Below are 23,129 nucleotides of genomic sequence, written 5' to 3'. Positions count from 1 at the left end.
CCTAGGTTGGATCACCCCTACCTCTTTAGTATTTTAAAATGTTCACTACACTATGTTCTTGCTTGTATACAAGGTAAGCTAATACAGAGACATGTCACATATGAATTCGAACAAGCCAGAATCAGGAGCTAGCACTGTGAAACTCTTTTTTGTTTGCTTTGTTTTTGTTTATAGTAACTCCTTTGAGACTCATGTCACAAGACCTTTTGATTATTAAGATCATCCTAAAACCAGTGTCTAAATACTTGGGTGATAATATCAAAAGACTGTTATCAGCCAATGCCAGTGGCTCATGCCTGTAACTCTAGCTACTCAGGAGGCTGAGATAGAAGGTTGTCATTTAAAGCCAGCCCAGGAAGGAAAGTCAGAGAGACTCTTATCACCAATTAACCAACTAAAAGCTGGACCTGGCAGTGTGGTAGAACACTAGCTTGGCATCTAGTTCTTCCCGATCTCAGCCTTCCATGTAGTTTGGGATGACAGGCACAGGACATTGAGCTCAGCTAGGGGTTCAGAATGGTTTTTATAAACTTTTCTGTCCAGGCTGACCTCAAAATGTTATCCACCTGCTCTCAGCCTCTTAAGTAGCTAGGATTAGAAATATAAACCACTGAGTCCTGGCTGCTTTAAGCCTTTTCTATTGACAATTTCCAGAGGCCTAGATCTGTTTGTCCTACAGTGGGAGCTCATGTCTCTAAAAATAGCTTTACGTTCTATCCTGGCTTCTCAGATCTCCCCATCGGTCTCTTTATCTGGGCCAGTTTTCTCATTACCTCTGAACTGAAACCTTTTCCATGCAATTCTCCTTTCTCTTGTAATGCCAGCTTTTTCTGTACCCCAACCTGTCAGGGATTCTCTCAACACTATGTGGAAGAGGATTCAGGATTTTTTTGGTCACGCTTTCCTTATCCCAAATGTACCTCCTGCTCCAAGAAAATGATGTTCAGGAAGTATAGTCTGGGGGTCCTGAAGACCACTAGTCTTTCAGTATTTTTTTGTGCAGGGGGGGGAGGGTTGGTCATGGGAGCTGGACTCTGGGCCTGGGCACTGTCCCTCAGCTCTTCAGCTCAAGGCTAGCACTCTACCACTTGAGCCATAGCACCACGTCTAGCTTTCTTTTCTGCTTATGTGGTGCTGAGGAATCAAACCCAGGGCCTTATGCATGTGAAGCAAGCACTCTACCACTGAACCACCTTCCCAGCCCATCTTTCAGTATTTTTGTGATGGGTCTAATACTCCTAGGAATATAAATAAACACTAGCATCTGCCAACCACAGGAAGGAGTTAACCTTGAGCTGAGTGTGTGGATGGAGGAGGCCACAGCACCCTAACTTCTCAGAAATGTCAAAAATAAGGCTGTGGTGAGATTAGCTATGGAAACCATGTGACATCAATCAGAGAGATCAGGGACAGAGTAAGAGTTAAACATTTTCATTAAGATGGAAAATAAAATGAAGAAAAATCTGGGCGCTGGTGGCTTACAACTGTGATCCTAGCTACTCAGGAGGCTGAGATCTGAGGATCTCAGTTCAAAGCCAGCCTGGGCAGGAAAGTCCATGAGACTTTTTTTTTTTTTTTGGTCTGGTCATGGGGCCTGAACTCTGGGCCTGGGCGCTGTCCCTCAGCTCTTCAGCTCAAGGCTAGTGGTCTACCACTTGAGCCACAGCACTGCTTCTGGCTTTTTCTGCTTATATGGTGCTGAGAAATCGAACCCAGGGCCTCAGGCATGCAAGGCAAGCGCTCTACCACTGAGCCACCTTCCCAGCCCCCCCCCCCATGAGACTCTTATCTCCACTGAACCATCAGAAAACCAGAAGTGGTGCTATGGCTCAAAGTGATAGAGAGATCGCTTTGAGCAAAAGAGTTCAGAGACAGTACCCAGGCCCCACAAAACAAAAACAAAAACCTGTTAATAATTTGTTGGCAACCTAGGATACCTCTGCCTGTGGTGTATTGACAACAAGCCTGGCCTGGTCTCCTAGGCCCAGCCATGTTCCTGTTCTTCAATGTGTGTGTGTGTGTGTGTGTGTGTGTACGTGTACATGTACGCATGCATGCATGCATACACACATGCACACATGTGTGCATGCTAGTTATGGAATTTGAACTGAGGCTCTGAGTGCTGTCTCTGAGCTCTTTTTGCTCAAGGCTGTGTTGTACCACTTGAACCACAGCTCTACTTCTCACATTTTTGGTAGTTAATTGGAAATTAGTCTCACAGTCTTTACTTTCCAAGCTGGCTTTAAACTATGATCCTCAAATCTCAGCTTCTTAAGTAGCTAAGATTATTAGCATGAGCCACTCTTGCCTGGCAATTGTTTGTGTTTTTTTGGTAGGGGGAGACCAAGGTTGAGGTTTCATTCTTGGCAACAGAATACTTGAAATTGGTCTTCAAACTAGACATTCCTTTTTTTTTTGGCAAGAGTCTTGCTTATACTGTCCAGGTTGGCCTCGAACTCATGATCCTGCTGTCATAGCTTCTCTAGTGCTTTGAAGACTGGTGTGCACCACCAGGCCCAGCTAGAATTTTTTTTCCTAGTGCTGTGGTTTGAACTCAGGGCTTCACACTCGCTTGCACAACTAGCACTCTACCATGTCATGCTTCCAGCCTTTTTGCTGCTTATGTTGTAGATAAAGTTTCACAGACTTTTCTAATTAGGCTGGCTTCGAGTCATGTCTTCTGATCTCAGCTTTATAAGATTGCAGGTCTGTGACACTGGTGCCAAGTTTATAATCATTTTTTTTGCCAGTCCTGGGGCTTGAACTCAGGGCCTGGGTACTGTTCCCAAGCTTCTTTTGCTCAAGGCTAGCACTCTACCACTTGAGCCACAGTGCCACTCCTGGCCTTTTCTGTTTATGTGGAATTAAACCTATGATTTCATGCATGCTAGGCAAGCACTCTACCACTCAGCCACATCCCAGCCCTATAATCATTCTAATTTCTTTGTCTCATAACCTTTTGTCTAAATCTGAGAGTGGAGAGGGTAACTCTTTGAGAATGAATATATTTTTCAGAAGATAAAGGACTAAATGCATCTTAAAAGGCAGTTGTGTTCTTCCTGGGTTTAAAAGCAGTATGTGTGTCATAGCAGGGCGATTACCACACTGTAATCCACAGGCGGACTTTCAAGCATAGCTAGGTCCTTACAGAGACCCCCTCCCCCTAAAGTAGACTTCCTGGGGGCAAAGCTTTGCAACCAGTGACTTTATCACACTTCCCCATCCATTCTGACTTGCAATGAGGCAGTGAACTACTGCTCCCAAGGCATCATGATTGTTCAGGACCAAGGATAGCAGCCTAGGAGCCCAAGTCATCTGACCAATCATCCATGGGCCTGGGTGGAAAGAAAAGCAGGCTGCAGAAGGGGGCACAAAATCATCAGAGCACTTCCCTTGAAAAGGTCCTTGTTAAGGCAAGGCCAAATGAAGAAAGGCAGAGCTGTTCTTCATGTTGCCCTTTTTTCATTCACAGCCTTTGTGCTGTCAAAGCCAGGTTCTTGCTTTGTCCTCCAGCACCTGGATCCAAAGGCTTCACAAAACTCAATCTTCATCCCTTTACTATAGCAATGAATCTAATGGCTGGTCCCTGTGACACAGGCACACGCACACTGAGCAAAAAGAACGCAGCTGCTATCATTGTCCATGCTATCATTGTCCAAAACATTGTATGAAGAGGAAGAGGTTTCTAATATTCAGCAGTTTAAAAAGATCAGATTTTGGAGCTGAAGTTTCTCTCAGATCTTCTATCTTCTCTCAGGTAGCAGCAGTTCCTGAGAAATCCAACCAGGAGAAGATAAAAGGCTTGTTCTAATGTCAACAAGTATTGTCCATCCATGTGTTGAGGGCAGATCGGAGAGGCAGCAGGGCTGTATTTCTTGGGCTCTCCTGGAATACCTCCCTCATCTCCCCCACTCCTTCGGTGGTACTGAGCTTAGCATTCAGAACTTACTTCTTGCTTCTTGAAAGGTGTGTACGTGAACAGTGCTCTGCTTATTTGAGGCTTCCTTTCTCCCTCTCTCTTTTGGCATTACTGGGGATTGAACTCAGAATCTTGTCCTCTGTCTCTTGAGCCTTGAGTCATGCTTCCAGCCCCTTTTTGCATAGATAATTTTTGACCTAAGATCTCCTCTTGCCCAAAGGCCTGGGCTGTGATCCTACTTGTATTTCCCTGTTGTTGGGGATGACAGGCACATGCCACGGTACCCAGGCCTGTGCTTCCATACACTGCTGTGCCCAGCCATTGGCTGAGATGAAATCTCGTGAACTTTTCCTTTGGGTTGGTCTTTGAACTGCAATCTCCTGATCTCCATCTTATTAGCAGCTAGAATCACAGGATTGAGCCACCGTGTCTGGTCCCTTATTTGTGTGAAAGATTTCCTGGTGGGGAACATCAGCTTTTCCCCATGGAAAAACTGATCAGAGACTGGGTACTCTGGGTACTCTGTCCCCCTAAATCTGTTGTTCCAAAATCCTCAATTCTCAAGCTATCATGCACAGATCTGGGAGATTTGTTAAAATGAAAATCTTGATTTAAGTCCAGAATGAGGCCAGAAGTCCTGCATTTTTAACATGTTCCCAGGTTCTTTGTGTTGCTATCTGATTTCCTTCAAGCATTTGGCTGTTGGATGCTTCTTGTCTGCAAATGGAATCTGTGCAGTACTGAAAACCCCGGCAAACCCAGAACTCCCTGCTAACCCTGATCTCTTATCTTTGCTCCTTTTGGACCTGCAGGATCCAGCTCCCCAGCCAAGCCTCCTGCCCTGTAAGTTCCTGCCTCCACTTCAATCATCTTTGTCATGGTTTCTAAGGATGCAAACCAGAAAGCCTAAATGGCTTGGCCTCTGAGCCTGTTTCCAAGGTATAAGAGAGACTGTAATCCCTAGAGGGAAGATACCCACATTATAATGGCCAGGACATATCCCTGACTTGAGGTGCTGCCAGTCCTTACAAGGTCTTAAGCAGCAGCTTACCGGAAACCTTCATAGCTCTGCTTCATTTCCAGCCTCTGCTTAGGGCCAGGTAAAAATGATAGGATATAAGCCGGACGCTGGTGGCTCACATCTGTAATCCTAGCTACTCAGGAGGCTGAGATCTGAGGATCATGGTTCAAAGCCAGACCAGGCAGGAAAGACTGTGAGACTCCTATCTCCAATAAACCATCAGAAAACCAGAAGTGGTATTGTAGCTCAAGTGGTAGAGCGTTCGCCTTGAGCTGAAGAGCTGAGGGACAGCGCTCAGGCCCAGAGTTCAAGCCCCACGACCTACCAAAAACAAACAAAAAAAAGGATATGAAAGAAGTGAGGCTATTAAAACTTTAAGCTAGGGGTTGGGAAGGTGGCTCAGTGGTAGAGCACTTGCCTTGCATGCCTGAGGCCCTGGGTTTGATTCCTCAGCACCACAGAAGCAAAAAGAAAAAGCCGGAAGTGGCGCTGTGGCTCAAGTGGTAGAGCGCTAGCCTTGAGCTGAAGAGCTGAGGGACAGCGCCCAGGCCCAGAGTTCAGGCCCCACGACTGGACCCAAAAAATAAATAAAAATAAAACTTTAAGCTGGCTGGGCATGTGTCCCACTCCTGTAATTCCAGCACTTGGGAAGATGAGGCAGGAGATTGTGTGTTTGAGTCCAGCTCAAGTTCAAAGCCAGACTGAGCTAGTGAGATCCTCTCTCAAAAAGAAAACAAAAAACAAACAGCAGCAGCAACAAAAACCCAACAAGCCGGGCACCAGTGGCTCACACCTGTAATCCTAGCTACTCAGGAGGCTGAGATCCCAGGATGACAGTTCAAAGCCAGCCTGGACAAGAAAGTCCGAGACTCATCTCCAATAAACTACCAGAAAACTGGAAGTGGTACTATGGCTCAAGTGTAGAGCACTTGCCTTGAGCTGAAGAGCTGTGGGACAGCACCCAGGCCCAGAGTTCAAGCCCCATGACCGACAAAAAAAGAAAAAAGAAAAAAGAAAAAACAACTAGTAAACAAGACACTCCCCCCAACACACACACACACTCACACACACACACACACACCAATATTCAGAAAGGCCTTGGGATAGAAGTTCAGTGGCAGAACACTTGCCTACCATGTGAGTAGCCTGGGTTCCACCCCCAACACTACGAGGGGTGGGACAAATCTTTTCAACTAGAAGATTGATTTTTCTAATCACCACTTAGTAAAATGTCTTCCCTCCTGGGCCTCAGAAGGCCTGTTCATTACTATTTAAAATTTAAATTATTTAGATTGTCTCATTTAACTTAAAATCCTTTATATACGGAAACACATTTTCATTAATTGACCTGTTTAGTACTTTAGTACACTTTTTTTTTTTTTGGTTGGTCGTGGGGCTTGAACTCTGGGCTTGGGAGCTGTCCCTCTTCATCAAGGCGAGGCTCTACCACTTGAGCCACAGCGCCACTTCCGGTTTTCTGGTGGTTTATTGGAGATAGGAGTCTCACAGTCTCTCCTGCCCGGGCTGGCTTTGAACCGCGATCCTTAGATCTCAGCCTCCTGAGTAGCTAGGATTACAGGCCCTGGCTTCTTCTTTTTTTTTTTTTGGTTGGTCATGGGGCCTGAACTCTGCGCTTGGGCTCTGTCCCTCAGCTCTTCAGCTCAAAGTGAGCACTCTACCACTTGAACCACAGCGCCACTTCTGGCTTTTTTCTGCTTATGTGGTACTGAGGAATTGAACCCAGGGCCTCATGCATGCAAGACAAGCACTCTACCACTGAGCCACCTTCCCAGATGCGAGTCATTGGTTTTTAAGTGAAATTGTATTTCTCTTAACTAATCTCAATGGATCCTGTATTTGCTTCCTTGAGAAGTAATAATTCTTTTTTTTTGGTCCGGTCATGGGGCTTGAACTCTGGGCCTGGGTGCTGTCCCTCAGCTCTTCAGCTCAAGGCTAACGCTCTACCCCATGAGCCACAGCGCCACTTCTGGCTTTTTTTTTCTTTTTTGCTTATGTGGTGCTGAGGAGTTGAACCCAGGGCCTCAGGCATGCAAGGCAAGCGCTCTACCACTGAGCCACCTTCCCAGCCAGAGAAGTAATAATTCTTATAAAATTGAGCTTATATTTAATGAGTGCATACTTAAGTGTGCAAGTTAAGTAGGACTTGGTGTATCTCAGAATAGCAAAGACAAAACATAAACAGATGTGGAAAAAGGCCTGAAATAGACTGCTGGAGAAAAATAAATGTACTATGGTACAATGTATACCATACAGATTAATCAGTGTTTTAAAAAGCATAAATGATGAAATTGTATGAAAGGAAATGTACTCATTACATGACTTATGTCACTGCAATCCTTCTACATCACTTTTTAATTTTTTTTTTTTTTTTGTCGGTCATGGGCTTGAACTCTGGGCTTGGGCGCTGTCCCTGGCTCTCTTCATCTCAAGGTGAGCGCTCTACCTCTTAAGCCTCAGTGCCACTTCCAGTTTTCTAGTGGTTTATTAGAGGTAAGAGTCTCACAGATTTTCCTGCCTGGGCTGGCTTTGAACTGTGATCCTCAGATCTCAGCCTCCTGAGTAGTTAGGATTACAGGCATGAGTCACCAGCGCCCAGCTACAATAACAAAAAACTTTATAGATGTTTTTGTTTCTATGGAGAAAAAGTATATATCAAATTAAAAATACAACATAGAAGGTATACACTAAACTAACTGTAAGAACACGAGCCAGGCAATGTGGCAAAAACCTGTTATCCCAGCTACCCTGGAAGTACAGGCAGGAGGTGGTCAGTATGGGCAGTTGGGAGAGATCTTATCTTGAAAAACAAAATGGCTGGGGGTGTGGTTCCAGTGGTAGAGTACAAGGCAGAGTGTGCAGTGAGGTCTATTACTCCCTCTGCAGGGCAAACTGAAGTAACTCTATCAAGCAGAAACATCTCTTCCTTTCAAGTTTTCAGTAGTGATGAGTCTAGATAGTAAGCCTTCAGCAGTTTGAAGCATGTAAACCAAAAGCTCCTCGTGCAAAGCATGTCAGAAAAAAAACACAGAACACACCAATGTAGTTTACAGAATGGGCAGTTTTAGTCATAGGCACATGGCAGGCTGGGTAGCATTTGGGGGATTTTCTTAAGTTTGGCTCTGGAAAATAGGTTTTTATATTAATAAGAGGCAATTATAAACTCCAGGAACAAAAAGATATGGCTTAAATTATTTTTACATACAGTCATGCCATGCTGAGGGGGAATAGGAGAGGTGTTGGTTATCTGGAAGAGCTAGTTCCTCTCCAGCATAGTAGGAAGTGGATAATACCATGAAAGAGAAGAAAAATCAAGTAATGTCGGTGTAGTGTTCCATAACAGAACAGATGCTAGGGTAAGTACTTTAGGAGAGTAATATTTGGAGATTTGACTTTCATAAGTATAAACCGTGTGTGATTTTGACAAAAAAATGATATCCAGGTCTACAAACTGGTTATGGCGAGCAATACTTGAAAAAAAAATTAATCAAAGGAGGTCCTAGAGCGATCAAGCCAAATCTGATGTAATTGTTTTCATCAAGGCATTAGGCAAATACTGTGTTGACTGAAATTGGTACTTTTTTTGGGGGGGGGGTCTGGTCATTGGGCCTGAACTCTGGGCCTGGGTGCTGTCCCTCAGCTCTTCAGCTCAAGGCTGGCACTCTACCACTTGAGCCACAGCACCACTTCCGGCTTTTTTCTTTTTGCTTATGTGGTGCTGAGGAATCGAACCTAGGGCCTCATGCATGCAAGGCAAGCACTTTATCACTAAGCCAACTTCCAAGCCCCTGAAATTGGTTCTTGGTAGTAGAACTTCACTTTTTGTCAGACCAGTACTCCCTGGGACTGCAGAGAACTCCTGTAGGCTGCTGAGTGTCTCTACTAACAATGTCATACCTACACAAGACCTAAAGGGCTCCCAGGAGAGCCATTGATTAATGGTTGGGCCTTGGATAATTCATAAAATCCACTGTAACTTAAAATTGAAGGCAATGCAGAGCAAGAAAACATTAGGTCAAGGATGAGATGTGATTATTGCATAATTGAATACAAAAAGCATGGCATCCCATTTAAAATCAGGTATTTGGTGGATGTTATAGCATTGAGGAATAGATTTATAACAGGTGGGGAAGAATGCTGAACAGTTAAGGCATTTATCCTGTCATGTGCTCTCACCTGCTAAATGTGAGAAAGTAAGAGTAGAAATCAATAGGAGACAAATAGATCTTGCACTGATCCAGAGAGGAGTCTTCATGTAGAAAGCAGTTGAAATCATCCTTCTCTACAGTCTCAAACATTTGGATCTCCTCAATCCTCCAGGTGAAGAGCTCTCACAAAAATGGATGCAGATTTCAGAATGCCATTAAGTCGCAGCTCTCATAAGGACAGAGCAGAATGCTAATGGTCTCATAATTAACACATTCTTTCATGATCAAGCTACAAGGCCAAAAGATAATTTTGCTAATTGGATGGGGGGGGATACAACAAGGTCAGTAGGAGACATCCATGTTGCAGGGTGGACTCTGGATTTGAGGAGGATGTCTGGTGGACATGGGTTTAGAACAAGACATGTATATCACCAAGGTTTCCTGACTTCAGACTGAAGAAGCATCATGCTTCCTTAACCATAGGAATGTTCTCGTTGCTGGGCGCTGGTGGCTCACGCCTGTAATGCTACTCAGGAGGATGAGATCTAAGGATCATGGTTCAAAGCCAGCCCAGGCAGGAAAGTCCATTAGTCTCCTATCTCCAATTAACCACCAGGAAACCAGAATTGGCACCGTGGCTCATGTGGTAGAGCACTCGCCTTGAGCTGAAGAGCTGAGGGACAGCACCCAGGCCCAGAGTTCCATGCCCCATGACCAACAAAAACCCAAAAAACAATGTGCTTGTTGATTAAACCAATATTTAGATGTTTAACTTTCCTATGAACTTTTTGCTAGGGACTAACAGCTGTCACTGTGTGTCTCACTTATCTGTTGCTGCATAACAAAGTATATTTTACTTCGCTGGGAATTTTTCTTGTAGGGGTTCAATTGCCTCTGATTAACATGGCAATATCTGGGGGCTCTCATATGTGCCCTTGTGTTCTTTGTTCCCTCTTATTTCCTATAGCATATAGATGTTGAATAAGGTAGTTAAATATGTTAGTAGGGAATTCAGGCTAACAATTTGAAGTTACAAATTTAGATGATAGATCACCGAGATGGTCAGGAGTCTGGAAGAATTCCCTTATGGAGCATACACCAAGAAAAGAAGTCCAAGCACTGAGACATTGAACTCATCACTTTGAAGGTGTCAAAAGGGTGGCATCCCTAATAGCCCAGTGAATAAATGTTTTAAGAATGATGGAGTCTGGGCACCAATGGCTCATGCCTGTAATCCTAGCTACTCAGGCAGCTGAGATCTGAGGATCATGGTCCAAACCCAGCCCAGACAGGAATGTCCATGGGACTCTTATCTCCAAGTAATGACTGGAAAACTGGAAGTGGCACTGTGGCTCAAGTGGTAGAGTGCTAGCCTGGAGCTGAAGAGCTCAGGGACAGCACCTAGACTCAGAGTTAAAGACCCACGGCTGACCCCCCCCCCCGAAAAAAAGATGGAGCCATAGCTGGCCTGATGACAAATGCCTATAATCCTAGCACTCAGGAAGTTAAAGTAGGAGGATCCTGAATTTGTAATCAGCTGATGCAACATCACAAGACTAAGCTGCTAAACGAACCCCAAACCAAAACCAAAAACCAATGAAACTAAAAAAAAAAAAAAAAAAAAAAAGATGGTGCCAGAAGTGGTGACACAGGCTGTGATTCTAGCCATTTAGAAGTTACTCAATCTCATGGTATTCTGCATTATCAGTAGAGGCTAAGTCAACTGCAGTAAGAACCACGGATTATACTTTAAAATTAATTTTGTTATGTGTTCTAAAAAGTTTTTGAAAGAGAGAAAGACAAATTAAAAATATTACCAACTTTTAAAAAGAACTTTGCAGAAAGGTGAGAAATAAGTGTCTTGAGGTGGTTTAAACTTTTGATGCAGGAGAAAAGAATGTTGGGAGAAGATGGGATTGCATGTTAACACCAATAGTATGTCTAAGAGAGGACAAAGTAATTATCCTGAATATAAATATAAGTAATTTTCAGGATTGAGGGTACTTGTAGGCTTTCTAATAACTAATTGTTTCTCAATGAACTAGAGAGCATGATCTCATCAGTTGAAATTGAGGCCAGGCAAGGAGGTGCTGGACATTTGAGAGGAGAGTATGAAGAGAACCCTACTAGACATGAGCTGGCAGAAGGTACCTGTTTTCTACATGCTATCCTGATGACTATTCCACTTTAATTGACTCACAGTGAATCAAGACTTGTGTACTTACATCAAGAATTCTAAGCATTGCTGGGCACCAGTAGCTCATGCTCATAATCCTACTTAGGAGGTTGAGATCTAAGGATCATGGTTCAAAGCTAGCCTGGGCAGAAGAGTCCACAAGACTCTATTGATAATTAGCCAGCAAAAAGCCAGAAGCAGACACATGATTCAAGTGGCTGAGCAAAAAAGTGCCTTGAGCAAAAAAGCTGAGGAAGAGCCCAAGGCTCTGAGTGTAAGATCCAGTACTCCCCTCCCCCACAAAGACTCCATGGTGTGAGATGCTAGCAGATTCTGCTGTTGCCTACCTAATTATACTGAGTCCAAGAACAGTCTTGGGAATTAAGACAAATTTCTTTACAATATAAAAATTCAGATTACATAAATACATCTCACCAGAATCTTGCTAAGCATAATAAAGTTAGTTACATACAGAATTAATGAATTTGGGGAGTTGTTCAACAGACAAAGTACACTTAAGAGAACATAAAAATTCTTTATTCAACCTATTCCAGCCAGTATTGAGATAATCTGCTATATTAAAAACAAGACATTTAAAAAAATTACAGCAGAATTAGCAAGCCAGTGACTACGTCACTGAATTTAATGTTATGTTCTTTGTAGTCATTTGATAATTAGGTAATAAACAATACTTTCAGCCACTTAAATTAAGATAACTTCTGCAATAAATAGAATTCTACTAGTCACTAAATTTTATAAAAGAGGTTTAAAACATTAGTTTCTAGAAACACAGAAAAGCATTATGAAAATAAACAGAAAAAAAATATACTCACCTATCCCCAAAGACTTAATCATCACCTTAATTTGTCCTCTACTGCCTTTTACCTCTTCACTCTTTTCCTAGAGTACAAACTATACAATTATGAAACAGCTACTATTCCTTAGGAGTTACTTTTTGTATCTAAAGTGCCTCTGTTCCTTTAATCAGTTAATCCTAGAAAGTTTTCCAAGCATTACTTGCATTTAGGAGATGCAGAGAATGGTGGCTGAGAAGTCACTTGGCCAAGATCACCCATAGTTATTATATACTGACTTGGATTTCAGTGCAGTCCATCCAACTGACGTTGTTCATGTTCTTCTGTTGCATCATAGTGGTGCTGGCTACCTTCCTTTAAAGACTGGCACTTCTTGAGAGAAGGCTCTTTAGATTTAAGTGTTCAGTTGCAGAGCCAGAGGTCACTCTGGTCCTCAGGCACTTGCAGTTCCTCCCCTACAGCCACAGAACCCTCCTCCCCCATCCCCAAAAGATTAGAATTGTTTCCTTGACCCTCCAGGGCCCTGATGCAATAAACCATGTAGCTACCTCCAATCTTGGGCACTGAAGTAGTAAATGGGGAAAATGTGTGCTTGCATAACTTTATAAATAAAGGCTGCCTAAAAGCTGTTCTATGTAACAAAATTGTGCAGGAAATGTCTATTCAATATATCTTTTCATATCAGAAATTAAAGAAAAGCCAATATACTTTACCATTATAGCTAATCTAAGTTATTTTTATATATAATCATAGAATTCATATTTCCTTTCAGAATGAACAGTAGCAAGTAGTGGTGTTCTTAATAAGGCTTGCTCAGTCAAATCTTTCCTTTCTCTCTAAATTATTACAACTATGACTTTTCAACAGCCATCCACATAGATACCTTGTAACTCAAAATTAAGACATTCATATTGTAGAAAAACACTGGTCTTTACTTATTAAAACTAACATACATTATTGCAATCTAACATACATAGCTCAATCTATATTTGCCACACTCTTAAGTGGCCTTTTACCAGTGAGGGGAAACATTTAACTATTGCCATGCATTAGATATTGCAAACAACAACAACAAAAAAACCATGGGAATTTTTGAGCTATTTTCCAAAAATCTAATTTTAATTAATGAAAAGACCATTCAGATTGCTGAACATTAAAATGGCCACTCTATGCAAATGGCTTAAATAACTGCTTTTGAAAAATGAAGATAAAACTAGTCAACAATGATTATGAAGGTGCTAGCCCCATTAATATATAAGCAATTAAAATTTAGGTATTACTAGTGTTTTTCTATTATAAACTGATTTTCATATACAAAAAGAATTACTTCAATATTTATCTGATTGTTTTCATACTCTTTCCCTGACCAATATAGAAGCAAAGAGTTCAAGGACTCACCTTGGTTTTCTTACTGCTGGTTTTCTCTCTGCTGAAACTAGACTAACAACTTTAAGGGCCAGGAACAAGTGTGTCCTATTCACCTCTGTACCCACATCACTCTGCATAGTTCTTGGGCAAATAGGAAGTGATCAAAAGATACCTGCAGAATTGAACTAAGGTACAAGGGGGAGTCAAACAGCTTTATTCATTTTTGTTTTTTGCAAATTGTTCTCTGCTCACACTATGATCTGGCAGCTTTAGTTTTTATAAATAGGGCTTTAGAAAATTTTATTTCATAGAGGGACCTGATTCTCATCCTCCCCATCTGTCTTGTGTCTGTCTGTCTGTCTCTCTCACATACACACACACACACACACACACACACACGCACACACAGTAACCAAGACTACACGAGTCAAAATTACATTATGAACTATGAGATGTCAATGTTTTATAAATAAAATTTAATAGCGAAAAAGGGATCTGGAAGCCCTGTGAAGTTTTACCCTACACATTTTGGAGGATATCACCAAGTTAAAGAAAACACAACAAAATCTCATTTGTTCAGATAATCATTTGAATGTTTACATATACTTTTGGCTTGTTACTTATTCATAACTAATTTAATGTATATTTTCACATATTAAGATATGCTCCTGTTTTAGCATATAATCAAATTATGCCAAAAGAGAAAAATCCTCATAATTCCTTCATAGAGTTGTTGTTTCTAAGAAAACATTAAACATGAACATGTACAAAAGAGACATTAGAATTAAACAGCATGTGCATTTTTTAATATTTATACAGTTTGATTTAGTAGACATTTCGGTCTGGAGAAAATATGAACAAACTCAGGCTTACCATGCTAAGATAATGGTTCAGATGACTGCCATAAAAGAAGTACATAACAATGAAAACAAATCATTCTTAGCTTCCGTGATTACTGAGAGGATTTCCTCTGCCCTAAGTGCTTTATTATATTTCTTAAAAATATAGGAGCAGCAGCTTATCACAAATCTCCACTAGTGCATTAATGATGGAATCAAAACAACACAACAGACTCATAAAGAGAAGAGGACTGCAGAACCACCAGAAGTCACAATTTTATGCTTCTTCCTGCTCTGGATAATTTAGAATTTTGCGGTGTGCCTGACGTAAATATTGCTGCTGTTTGAAGTAAACCTTAAATGCTCCTTTTATGGCAACAAAAGCAATTCCACCCTAAAAGAAAAGAAAATCAGCTCGTTACAATGCAGGTTTAGAGAAAATAATAAAAAAAAGTTTACTTATCATGAGAGACACAGGCTTTGATGTTTACAGAACTGAGGTATTTGCAAGTGAAACATTCACCTTTTCTATTGAGTGAGCAAAGGAGACATGGGGACTGCAAAGTAACAGAAGACAGAGATGCTTTCCCCATTACTAAGTAATCTTCCATCCATTTAACTCTAGATTCATTCTGATATAGAAAGCAGAGTTGCCTTGCCAGAGCACTATATACTACAGACTGCCACCAGAGGAGGGAAAGGAAAATAATGATGACAGTAAATAACACAAGTGCTTATTATGTGCCAATATTTATCTTACATAACCCTCATAATTACTATGAAGTAGCGACAATTCTCAGTCTCCAGGCACAGAGAAGTCAAGAAACTTGATTTACATTTCACAAGGCTATTTATATTAGGATTTAAACCAGACAGTCAGAACCTAAAGCAGAAACTGCCATAGTTCGGTTGGTAGAAGGGTAGGTGTGACAATTCATAACATATTACAGAAGAGCAATTACCCACAGAATAGTTTAGAAAGAGAGCTACTTCAGTGATTCCTCCCATTTTTATTTCCCTTGATGGAATAATAGTGGGATCAAATAGAAGCTTCAGGTACAGGAATCACAAGCTGAGTATTTGTATGGCTCAGATCACTGCCATAAAAGTGCACATAAAACAGAGAAAAATAAATCTCCCCTGATTATTGAGTAAAGTTCCCCTGCACATTAAAAAAAAATACAGTTCATTCTCTTTTGCATATTACTTGAAAACAGTGGTATTAAAGCCATCTTACCAAGATTGTCCTTTGTAAATTAGAGTTAACACTACTGAACATCAGTTTACCAACTATTGTCGCAATAGTAGGAAAGACAAGGGCTCCACATAAAATTCGGGTAGCAGAGACATGATCTGCTAAAGGATTAGCTTCAGCTGGAATTCGAGGAACAGGGCAACCAATTCCTACAGAAAAAAAAATTCACTATTAGTACATTACCTAAGATTAGCTTTAAAAAATCTTAAAACATTTCTTTAAAACGTGTATTAATCTTCTATAGGCCAATTTGACATGCACTTTGCCCTTTATAACCAAATTTCAGGGCCTACCTGGAAATATACTGTTCAAAATTTGTAGTTTATTTGAGTATTTGCGCCACAGTCTAAGCACATAGTCCTCCCAGCGAATCATCTTGCCTAATATCAGCATGACAGGAATAGTAGGAAGTCCAATTAAAAGGAATAAAGGATCGGCTCTTTCCATAACATCCAGCCCTTCTTTATGGCCTACAACCTGTGGAAAGATAGATGGCATTTGCTAGTATCACTTCCTCGTCTAATGAAATGGTGCATGTCTGAGCTCAGTTCATTTTGAAGGAAATGCTTAACTTCAAAAGAACACAAAAATAAAAAACTTAAAAACAAAACTGGGCTGGTCACTGATGGCTCATACCTGTAAATCCTAGCTACTCAGGAGGCTGAAACTAAAAGGACTGTGGTTCAAAGCCATCCTGGACAGAAAAACCCATGAGACTTCACCTCCAAATAAGTAGCCAAAAGCCAGACTGCAGGCATTGCTCAAGTGATAGGACATGTGAGGTGAGCAAGCACAAAGTCCAGAGTCCAAACCCCAATAACAACAAAAAAATGCTGCAAAGTTGTTATCCTTGTTACTTCATATTACATTGGAATTAAAAAAGCCTTATGTCTGCCTACATTAATTTTTTTTAAAAAAAGACCAAGTCTCGCTAAGTTGTACAGGCTGGCCTCAAACTTGTGATCCCTGACCTCATCTGTCCTGGGATTACAGATATGTGCTACCACACTTGGCTCACATGGACTACTTCTATGTTTCTATTCTTCTTACTTGATTTGGTTAGAGTGGACTGTACAATTGGGATATAATGCTAGATCTTATTTGTCTCCCAGAAGAACATCTGTTTTTCTGCTCTTCTTTCTAGGATATAAACACAGCCAGCCAAGTGGTAGGATTGCTTTTTAAGAAGATGCTATTGGGGCTGGGAAGGTGGCTCAGTAGTAGAGTGCTTGCCTTGCATGCATGAGGCCTTGGGTTTGATTCCTCAGCACCATATAAGCAGAAAGAGCTGGAAGTGGCGCTGTGGCTCAAGGGATAGAGCGCTAGCCTTGAGCTGAAGGACAGCGCCTAGGCCCAGAGTTCAGGCCCCATGATCGACAAAAAAAAAAAAAAAAAAAGATGCTACTACACTGGAGGTGTGGCTTGAATGTGGTAGAGTGTCAGCCATAAGCAAGCCAAGTGAGGGAGAAGCTGAGTTCAAGTCCTGGTACCTAATCCCCACTTCCCCCTACCCCCCAAAAAAGTTTCTACTTTGGGCTTAGTAGCATATGCCTGTAATTCTAGCACTTAGGAAGTCAAGAAAGGGCCAGACAGGGCTACATAGTAAATCTCTGTCTCAAAAAGTTAAAAAGGGGCTGGGAAGGTGGCTCAGTGGTAGAGTGCTTGCCTTGCATGCATGAGGCCCTGGGCTCGATTCCTCAGCACCACATAATCAGAAAAAGTCAGAAGTGGTGCTATGGCTCAAGTGGTGGAGTATTAGCCTTGAGCTGAAGAGAGGAGGGACAGTGCCCAGGCCCCAGAGTTCAGGCCCCACAACTGACAAAAAAAAAAAAAAAAGTTAAAAATTCCATTGTATATATGTAGAATGTATAGCTATGCACACACACATACATCCATATATATATATATATATATATACACACACCCATATATATACATATATATGGGTGTATACACACACACACACACAATGGAATTTTACTTATCCATCAGCAAGAATATATCATTTGCATGAAAATGGATGGACCTGGAAAAAATATGTTGGGTGAAGTAAGTTGTCAGGTTCAGAGATAAAAGGGAATATGTTTTCTCTCATATGTGAAAGTTATGTATAAATTAAAAACACATATGAAAACATATCTGGGTAATATACATATATACTCATAAACAAAAAGACTAAAGTATGGTATATGCAGAGGAGAATTCCAATGGTGTAACTTCTCTGAACCAACAGGTGCATAGTGATGGGCCAAGGAGGGAGGACAAATAGAGGAAGAGTGAATAAATACAGTTGTAATATTCAATATACATATATGAAAATGGAACCAGGTAACTTTAGGGTATAGATGGGGTTGGGAAAGATGAGAAAATGATAGAAGGGGTGACATAGATCAAGATATACTGTAGTTATAAACTGACATGTTGCACTGAAATCCTTTTGTACAAATACTTAAACAGCAATAATAATAAAGGTCCAGCCATGATGGTACATGCCTATAATCTTAGCTACTTGGGAACCAAGAGATCCAAGGATCCTGGTCCATGGCCAGTTCCGGGCAAAAAACATAAAACATGAAAAATGACTGAAGTTGGGGCTGGGAAGGTGGCTTAGTGCTTGCCTTACATGCATGAGGCCCTGGGTTCAATTCCTCAGCACCACATAAGCAGAAAAAAACGGAAGTGGTGCTGTGGTTCAAGTGATAGAGGGCTAGCTTTGAGCTGAAGAACTGAAGGACAGTGCCTAGGCCCAGAGTTCAGGACCCACAACAGACAAAAAAAAAAAAAAAGACTAAAGCAAAAAATGGTCTAGGAGCATGAATCAAGTGGTAGAGAGCCTGTCCTAGAAAGCACAAGGCACAGAGTTCAAACTACAGAACAAAAGGAAAAAAAAAAGAAAAATCAAATGGCATAAAAACTCACTTCTGTGACTAAGAACAGTTCAATGGTAAGAAGTTTATGCTTTACATGTGCAAGTTCTGCGCACAATAGCATTATGTCTTCAGTCTTAAGTACCTGGGAGTTCAAGACTAGCCTGAGCAACATACTGAGACCCTGCCTCAAAAAAGAAAAAGACAGTATTTATGTGAGTTATAATCATACTAAAGGAAAAAGTGATATACACCTATGACCATCCAGGATAAAATGTTTTGGTTGCCTCTAATCCAGATTGAGATAAAAATCCTCAGGCTTTTCTCTTGATTTGTGGTACTGGACATACAGTAAAGTAGAAATAATTAACAGTATCTATGACATGAAATAGTTTCAAGTATGTATGAATGTTTAAAAAATATCTGGCTCATATACTATAAAAATCAAATTCTTAAGTGTGTGCAGCTCAAAAATGAAAGATATATTAAGGGCGGGGGAAACACTGGTCTAGGTGCAAGGCACACTTGAAGCAAGTTTTATGTTTGGTTGTATTTTCTCTGTATATTATTAACATTTATTGAAATGTTAAATGTTAACAAATGTTAATTTGTTGCAGTTTGAAGTAAATTTCCAAAAATGTATGTTCAACAATAATCACTAAAATGTTTGCAGTGTAAAAAAAAGTATTTGGCTTAGTGCTGGACTAGAGGGAGGGCAGGGGACGTTATTGTCTTTATAATAAAAATACAAGTAGAGAGTCAGGTACAGTGGCTCACCCTACAGTTCAAGTAATTCAGGAGGCTGAAGGAGGAGGATCACTTGAATATACAAGTTGAAGACCATGGGTAAAACATAAGACAACTCTATCTCCAAGAAAAGAGAAACTAAACTAAAAAGCTTGGGGAGATGTCAAAACAGAAAACACAAATTAAAAAAAAAAAAAGGCAAGAAAAGGTTCCTTCTCAAATTTCTCATACCTAGATTCATGGAAAAGAAAATATGTATTTATGTGAAAATATTTAAGACTTACTATGAAAAAAGTTGTAGTTATACTGTACCTCCTTTTGGGGGGAAAAAACGTGTATGTGTGTATGCACGCGCATCTTGAGTCTTTCTTGTATATTCATAAAATCAGTCTGGAAGAATGTATATAAAATTAACAGGAGTGACCACCAGGGAAGATGAGGGAGTAACCCAGGAAAATGAAGAAAAGGAATAAAAAGACTTTGCAGTAACTAGCTTGCTATATACTTTCTTAGTGTTAAGCTAGGAGAATAGTAGTACTTCCTCAAAATAATAAAAACTGCCCAAAATATTTACGAATACCTCTTCACATCAAAAGTCACATCTGCAAATAAAGAGTAAAATAAAGAACCTGCATCACTGTCACAGCTCCATAAGTCACAGCTGTCCAGTAGATAGAGCCAACCATTATTCCTGCAGCAGCAAATGGACAAGCTTTTGAGATCAGTCTATCTGCAAGATCCAAGACATAAACAACTGGACCTACAATACAAACAAATGACAAAAAACACTTCAACAATGATGTGTTCCATATTTTCTGATTTTTCTAAATGTTTCATATTTTTCTAAGATTCAAAATACTTTTATGAAGTTGGATGATTTTATGCTTCAGAAATAGTTGTGAATAATTTGATGGGAACTCAGATTTGAATAGACTTCCATGAATAGCTAAATATTATATCCTAAATTCTAGGAAATGGCCTGTTCAAACATTTATCTTTATTACTGAACCTATATTAAGAGCCTCAAATGCTGCTGCTTCTTATAAAGGAAATCATTCTCTTACTCTCCCCTCCCATTTCTGAATCCTATTGGCTACTGTAGAGTGAAAGGGCCATTTTAGACTGGTCTTTTCAACCAGGTTCCTGGCAACCCTTAACTTCTGCAGAACTTGGTAAGAATACTGCTTCTCTGACTTGCTCATTGTGCAACTTGATACAGAATATAAAGATAAGCAAGGCTAATTTTTGTAGTTACACAAAGTCGATTTATTTTAGTTGGATATTCAACATGCTATTTTTAGTTGAACATTATTCTCTCCCTCTTTTTTTGTCGGTCGTGGGGCCTGAACTCTGGGCCTGGGCACTGTCCCTCAGCTCTTCAGCTCAAGACTAGTAGTACTCTACCAATTGAGCTACAGCACCACTTCTAGATTTTCCTGCTTATGTGGTGCTGAGGAATTGAACCCAGGACCTCATGCATGCAAGGCAAACACTCTACCACTGAGCCACCTTCCCAGCCCCATTGAATATTATTCTCTATCAAGCTTTTATCATTATGACGCCAGTTTTATGGTATTCTAACAGCTGAATGTATAAATTATGATTCTATTATGTGCTATTCTGGAGGCATTGTACTAACTGCCATTGAGCCCAATGTAACTTAGCTTCATAGTTTTCCAGAAAAGTGAAAAGATATTAGGCTTTTTCAACGCATATTCAAATAACTAGACATCTAAGTTTAAGGCATACAAAACCATGTATTAAGTATTGAATACTCTTTACAAACAAATCATTAGACAATTTTTTAGATATGTGTAAATCACTACCTACCTGCTACGGACTTAAAAGCTAAAGGATGGTATATACAAAACCAATTCTTTTTTTTTTTTCGGTCATGGGGCTTGAAACTCAGGGCCTGGGTATTGTCCTTGAGCCTCTTTGTACTTGAGGCTAGTGCTCTACCACTTGAATCACAGTGCTACTTTAGGTTTTTGAGTAGTTAATTGGAGGTAAGAGTCTCATAGGGACTTTTCGGCTGGGCTGGCTTTGAACCGTGATCCTCAGATCTCAGCTTCCTGAGTAGCTAGAATTACAGGCGTGAGCCACCATTGTCTGGCCAAAACCAATTATTTTTATTGTACAATTAAATTAACATATTTTGTTAACACAAGTAAACATGTAGGAATAAGCTGGGCGTGAGACTCTTATCTCCAATAAATGACCAGAAAACCGGAAATGGCACTGTGGGACTCAAGTGGTTAGAATACTAGCCTTGAGCTGAAGGGCTGAGGGATAGCACCCAAGCCCAGAGTTCAAGCCCCATGGCAAAAAAAAAAAAAAAAGGAAAGAATAAAACATCTTATAAAGTTCCTGACCCAAATTTCCCATTGACTGCTGTCAGCAATGATAACAGTAGCCACTGTATTAGGAAACTACATTGTAAAGTAGACAGGGGAGATGTTGTAGGGCTGTGAATTAAATGCACATATTTACTTAGTATTTTCAAGATCTAACATTAAAAACATTGATAAAGTATATTTCCGGACCAGAGAGATAAGATAAACCTAATTTAGCACCTATTGACTGTATCTTCCAAATAACAGCACTTCTTGAGTGTCTTACATGATAACAGAGGTCTTTGCCACAGGATTTAACTCAAAATACACACATCTACTGAGTTGAATTTACAACTCCCCTGTAGAAGGTATAATACAGTCATTCAGTGAATTAAAGATCCTTTAAATGCTACAACTACATGTCCAAGATTATGGGTATACATAAAGCCTTTATATTTCAACTTTTAAGTTCTTTTTTTTTTTTTTTAATTAGTTGTGGGGCTTGCATTCTGGGCCTGGGCGCTGTCCCTCAGCTCTTTCAGCTCAAGGCAAGCAAGCGCTCTATCACTTGAGTCACAGTGCTACTTCTGGTTTTTCTAGTGGTTAATTGGAGATAAGAGTTTCCTGGGGCTGGGAAGGTGGCTCAGTGGTAGAGTGCCTGTCTAGCATGCATGAAGCCCTGGGTTCAATTCCTCAGTACACATATACAGAAAAAGCCAGAAGTGGCGCTGTGGCTCAAGTGGTTGAGTGCTAGCCTTGAGCACCAAGAGGCTCAGGGACAGTACCCAGGCCTTGAGTTCAAGCCCCAGGATTGCAAAAACAAAACAAAACAAAAAACATGGTGGTGAAATATGGGTTAGGAAGATGGCCAGAGAGTGCTTTCCTTGCATGCATGAGGCCCTTGGTTCGATTCCTCAGCAACACATAAGCAGAAAAGGCTGGAAGTGGCACTATGGCTCAAGTGGTAGAGCACTAGCCTTGAGCTGAAGAGTTCAAGCCCCATGACCAAACCCCCTTTTCCTCCTGCATCCCCCCAAAAGTCTAATGGACTTTCCTGCCCAAACTGGCTTTGAACCGCAATCCCCATATCTCAGCCTGCTGAGTAGAATTACAGGCAGGAATCACTGGCACCTGGCTCAACTTGTAAGTTCTCTGTGTGTGTGTGTGTGTGTGTGCTTAAATGTTTTTGGTCAGGCCTGGGCACTGTCCCTGAGCTTCTTTTGCTTAAGGATAGCACTCTACCACTTAAGCCATAGCTTCTTCTGTTTATGTGGTACTGAGGAATGAACCTAGAGCTTCATGCATGCTAGGCAAACACTCTACCACTAATCCACATTCCCAGCCTATAAATAGTTTTTTTTTTTTTTCAGGCCTTGGGGTTTGACTTCCGGTTTTGGCTTTTTTTTTTTTTTTGGGGGGGGGTCAGTTGTAGGGCTTGAATTCTGGGCCTGAGAGCAGTCCCTGAGCTCTTCTACTCAAGGCCAGTGTTCTATCACTTAAGCCACAGAGCCACTTCCAGTTTTCTGGTAGTTAACTGGAGATAAGAGTCTCATAGGGCTGGGATGTAGCTCAGTGGCAAAGTGCTTGCCTAGCAAGTGCAATGTCCTGGGTTCAATCTCC

At 40.9% G+C, this 23,129-nt stretch overlaps 1 protein-coding gene across 1 annotated transcript in view; it reads right to left on the bottom strand.

Annotated features, from left to right (window-relative positions):
* Nucleotides 1–11,803: 11,803 nt before the first annotated feature.
* March5 (membrane-associated ring finger (C3HC4) 5) overlaps nucleotides 11,804–23,129 on the bottom strand; it is a 36,281-nt gene continuing 24,955 nt past the window's right edge. The window contains exons 3-6 of the mRNA XM_013034373.1: nucleotides 19,803–19,933; nucleotides 15,853–16,036; nucleotides 15,542–15,708; nucleotides 11,804–14,698 (exon numbers count right to left, since the gene is read on the bottom strand). Of these exons, the coding sequence (XP_012889827.1) occupies nucleotides 14,582–14,698; nucleotides 15,542–15,708; nucleotides 15,853–16,036; nucleotides 19,803–19,933 (599 nt within the window). The 3' untranslated portion in view covers nucleotides 11,804–14,581. The remainder of the gene's footprint in view (nucleotides 14,699–15,541; nucleotides 15,709–15,852; nucleotides 16,037–19,802; nucleotides 19,934–23,129) is intronic.

Source organism: Dipodomys ordii, unplaced genomic scaffold (genome assembly GCF_000151885.1).
Source record: "Dipodomys ordii isolate 6190 unplaced genomic scaffold, Dord_2.0 Scaffold188, whole genome shotgun sequence".
Lineage (NCBI taxonomy): Eukaryota > Metazoa > Chordata > Mammalia > Rodentia > Heteromyidae > Dipodomys > Dipodomys ordii.
The sequence above is the reverse complement of the archived record's forward strand: the minus strand, read 5'-3'. Positions and strand labels throughout refer to the sequence as shown.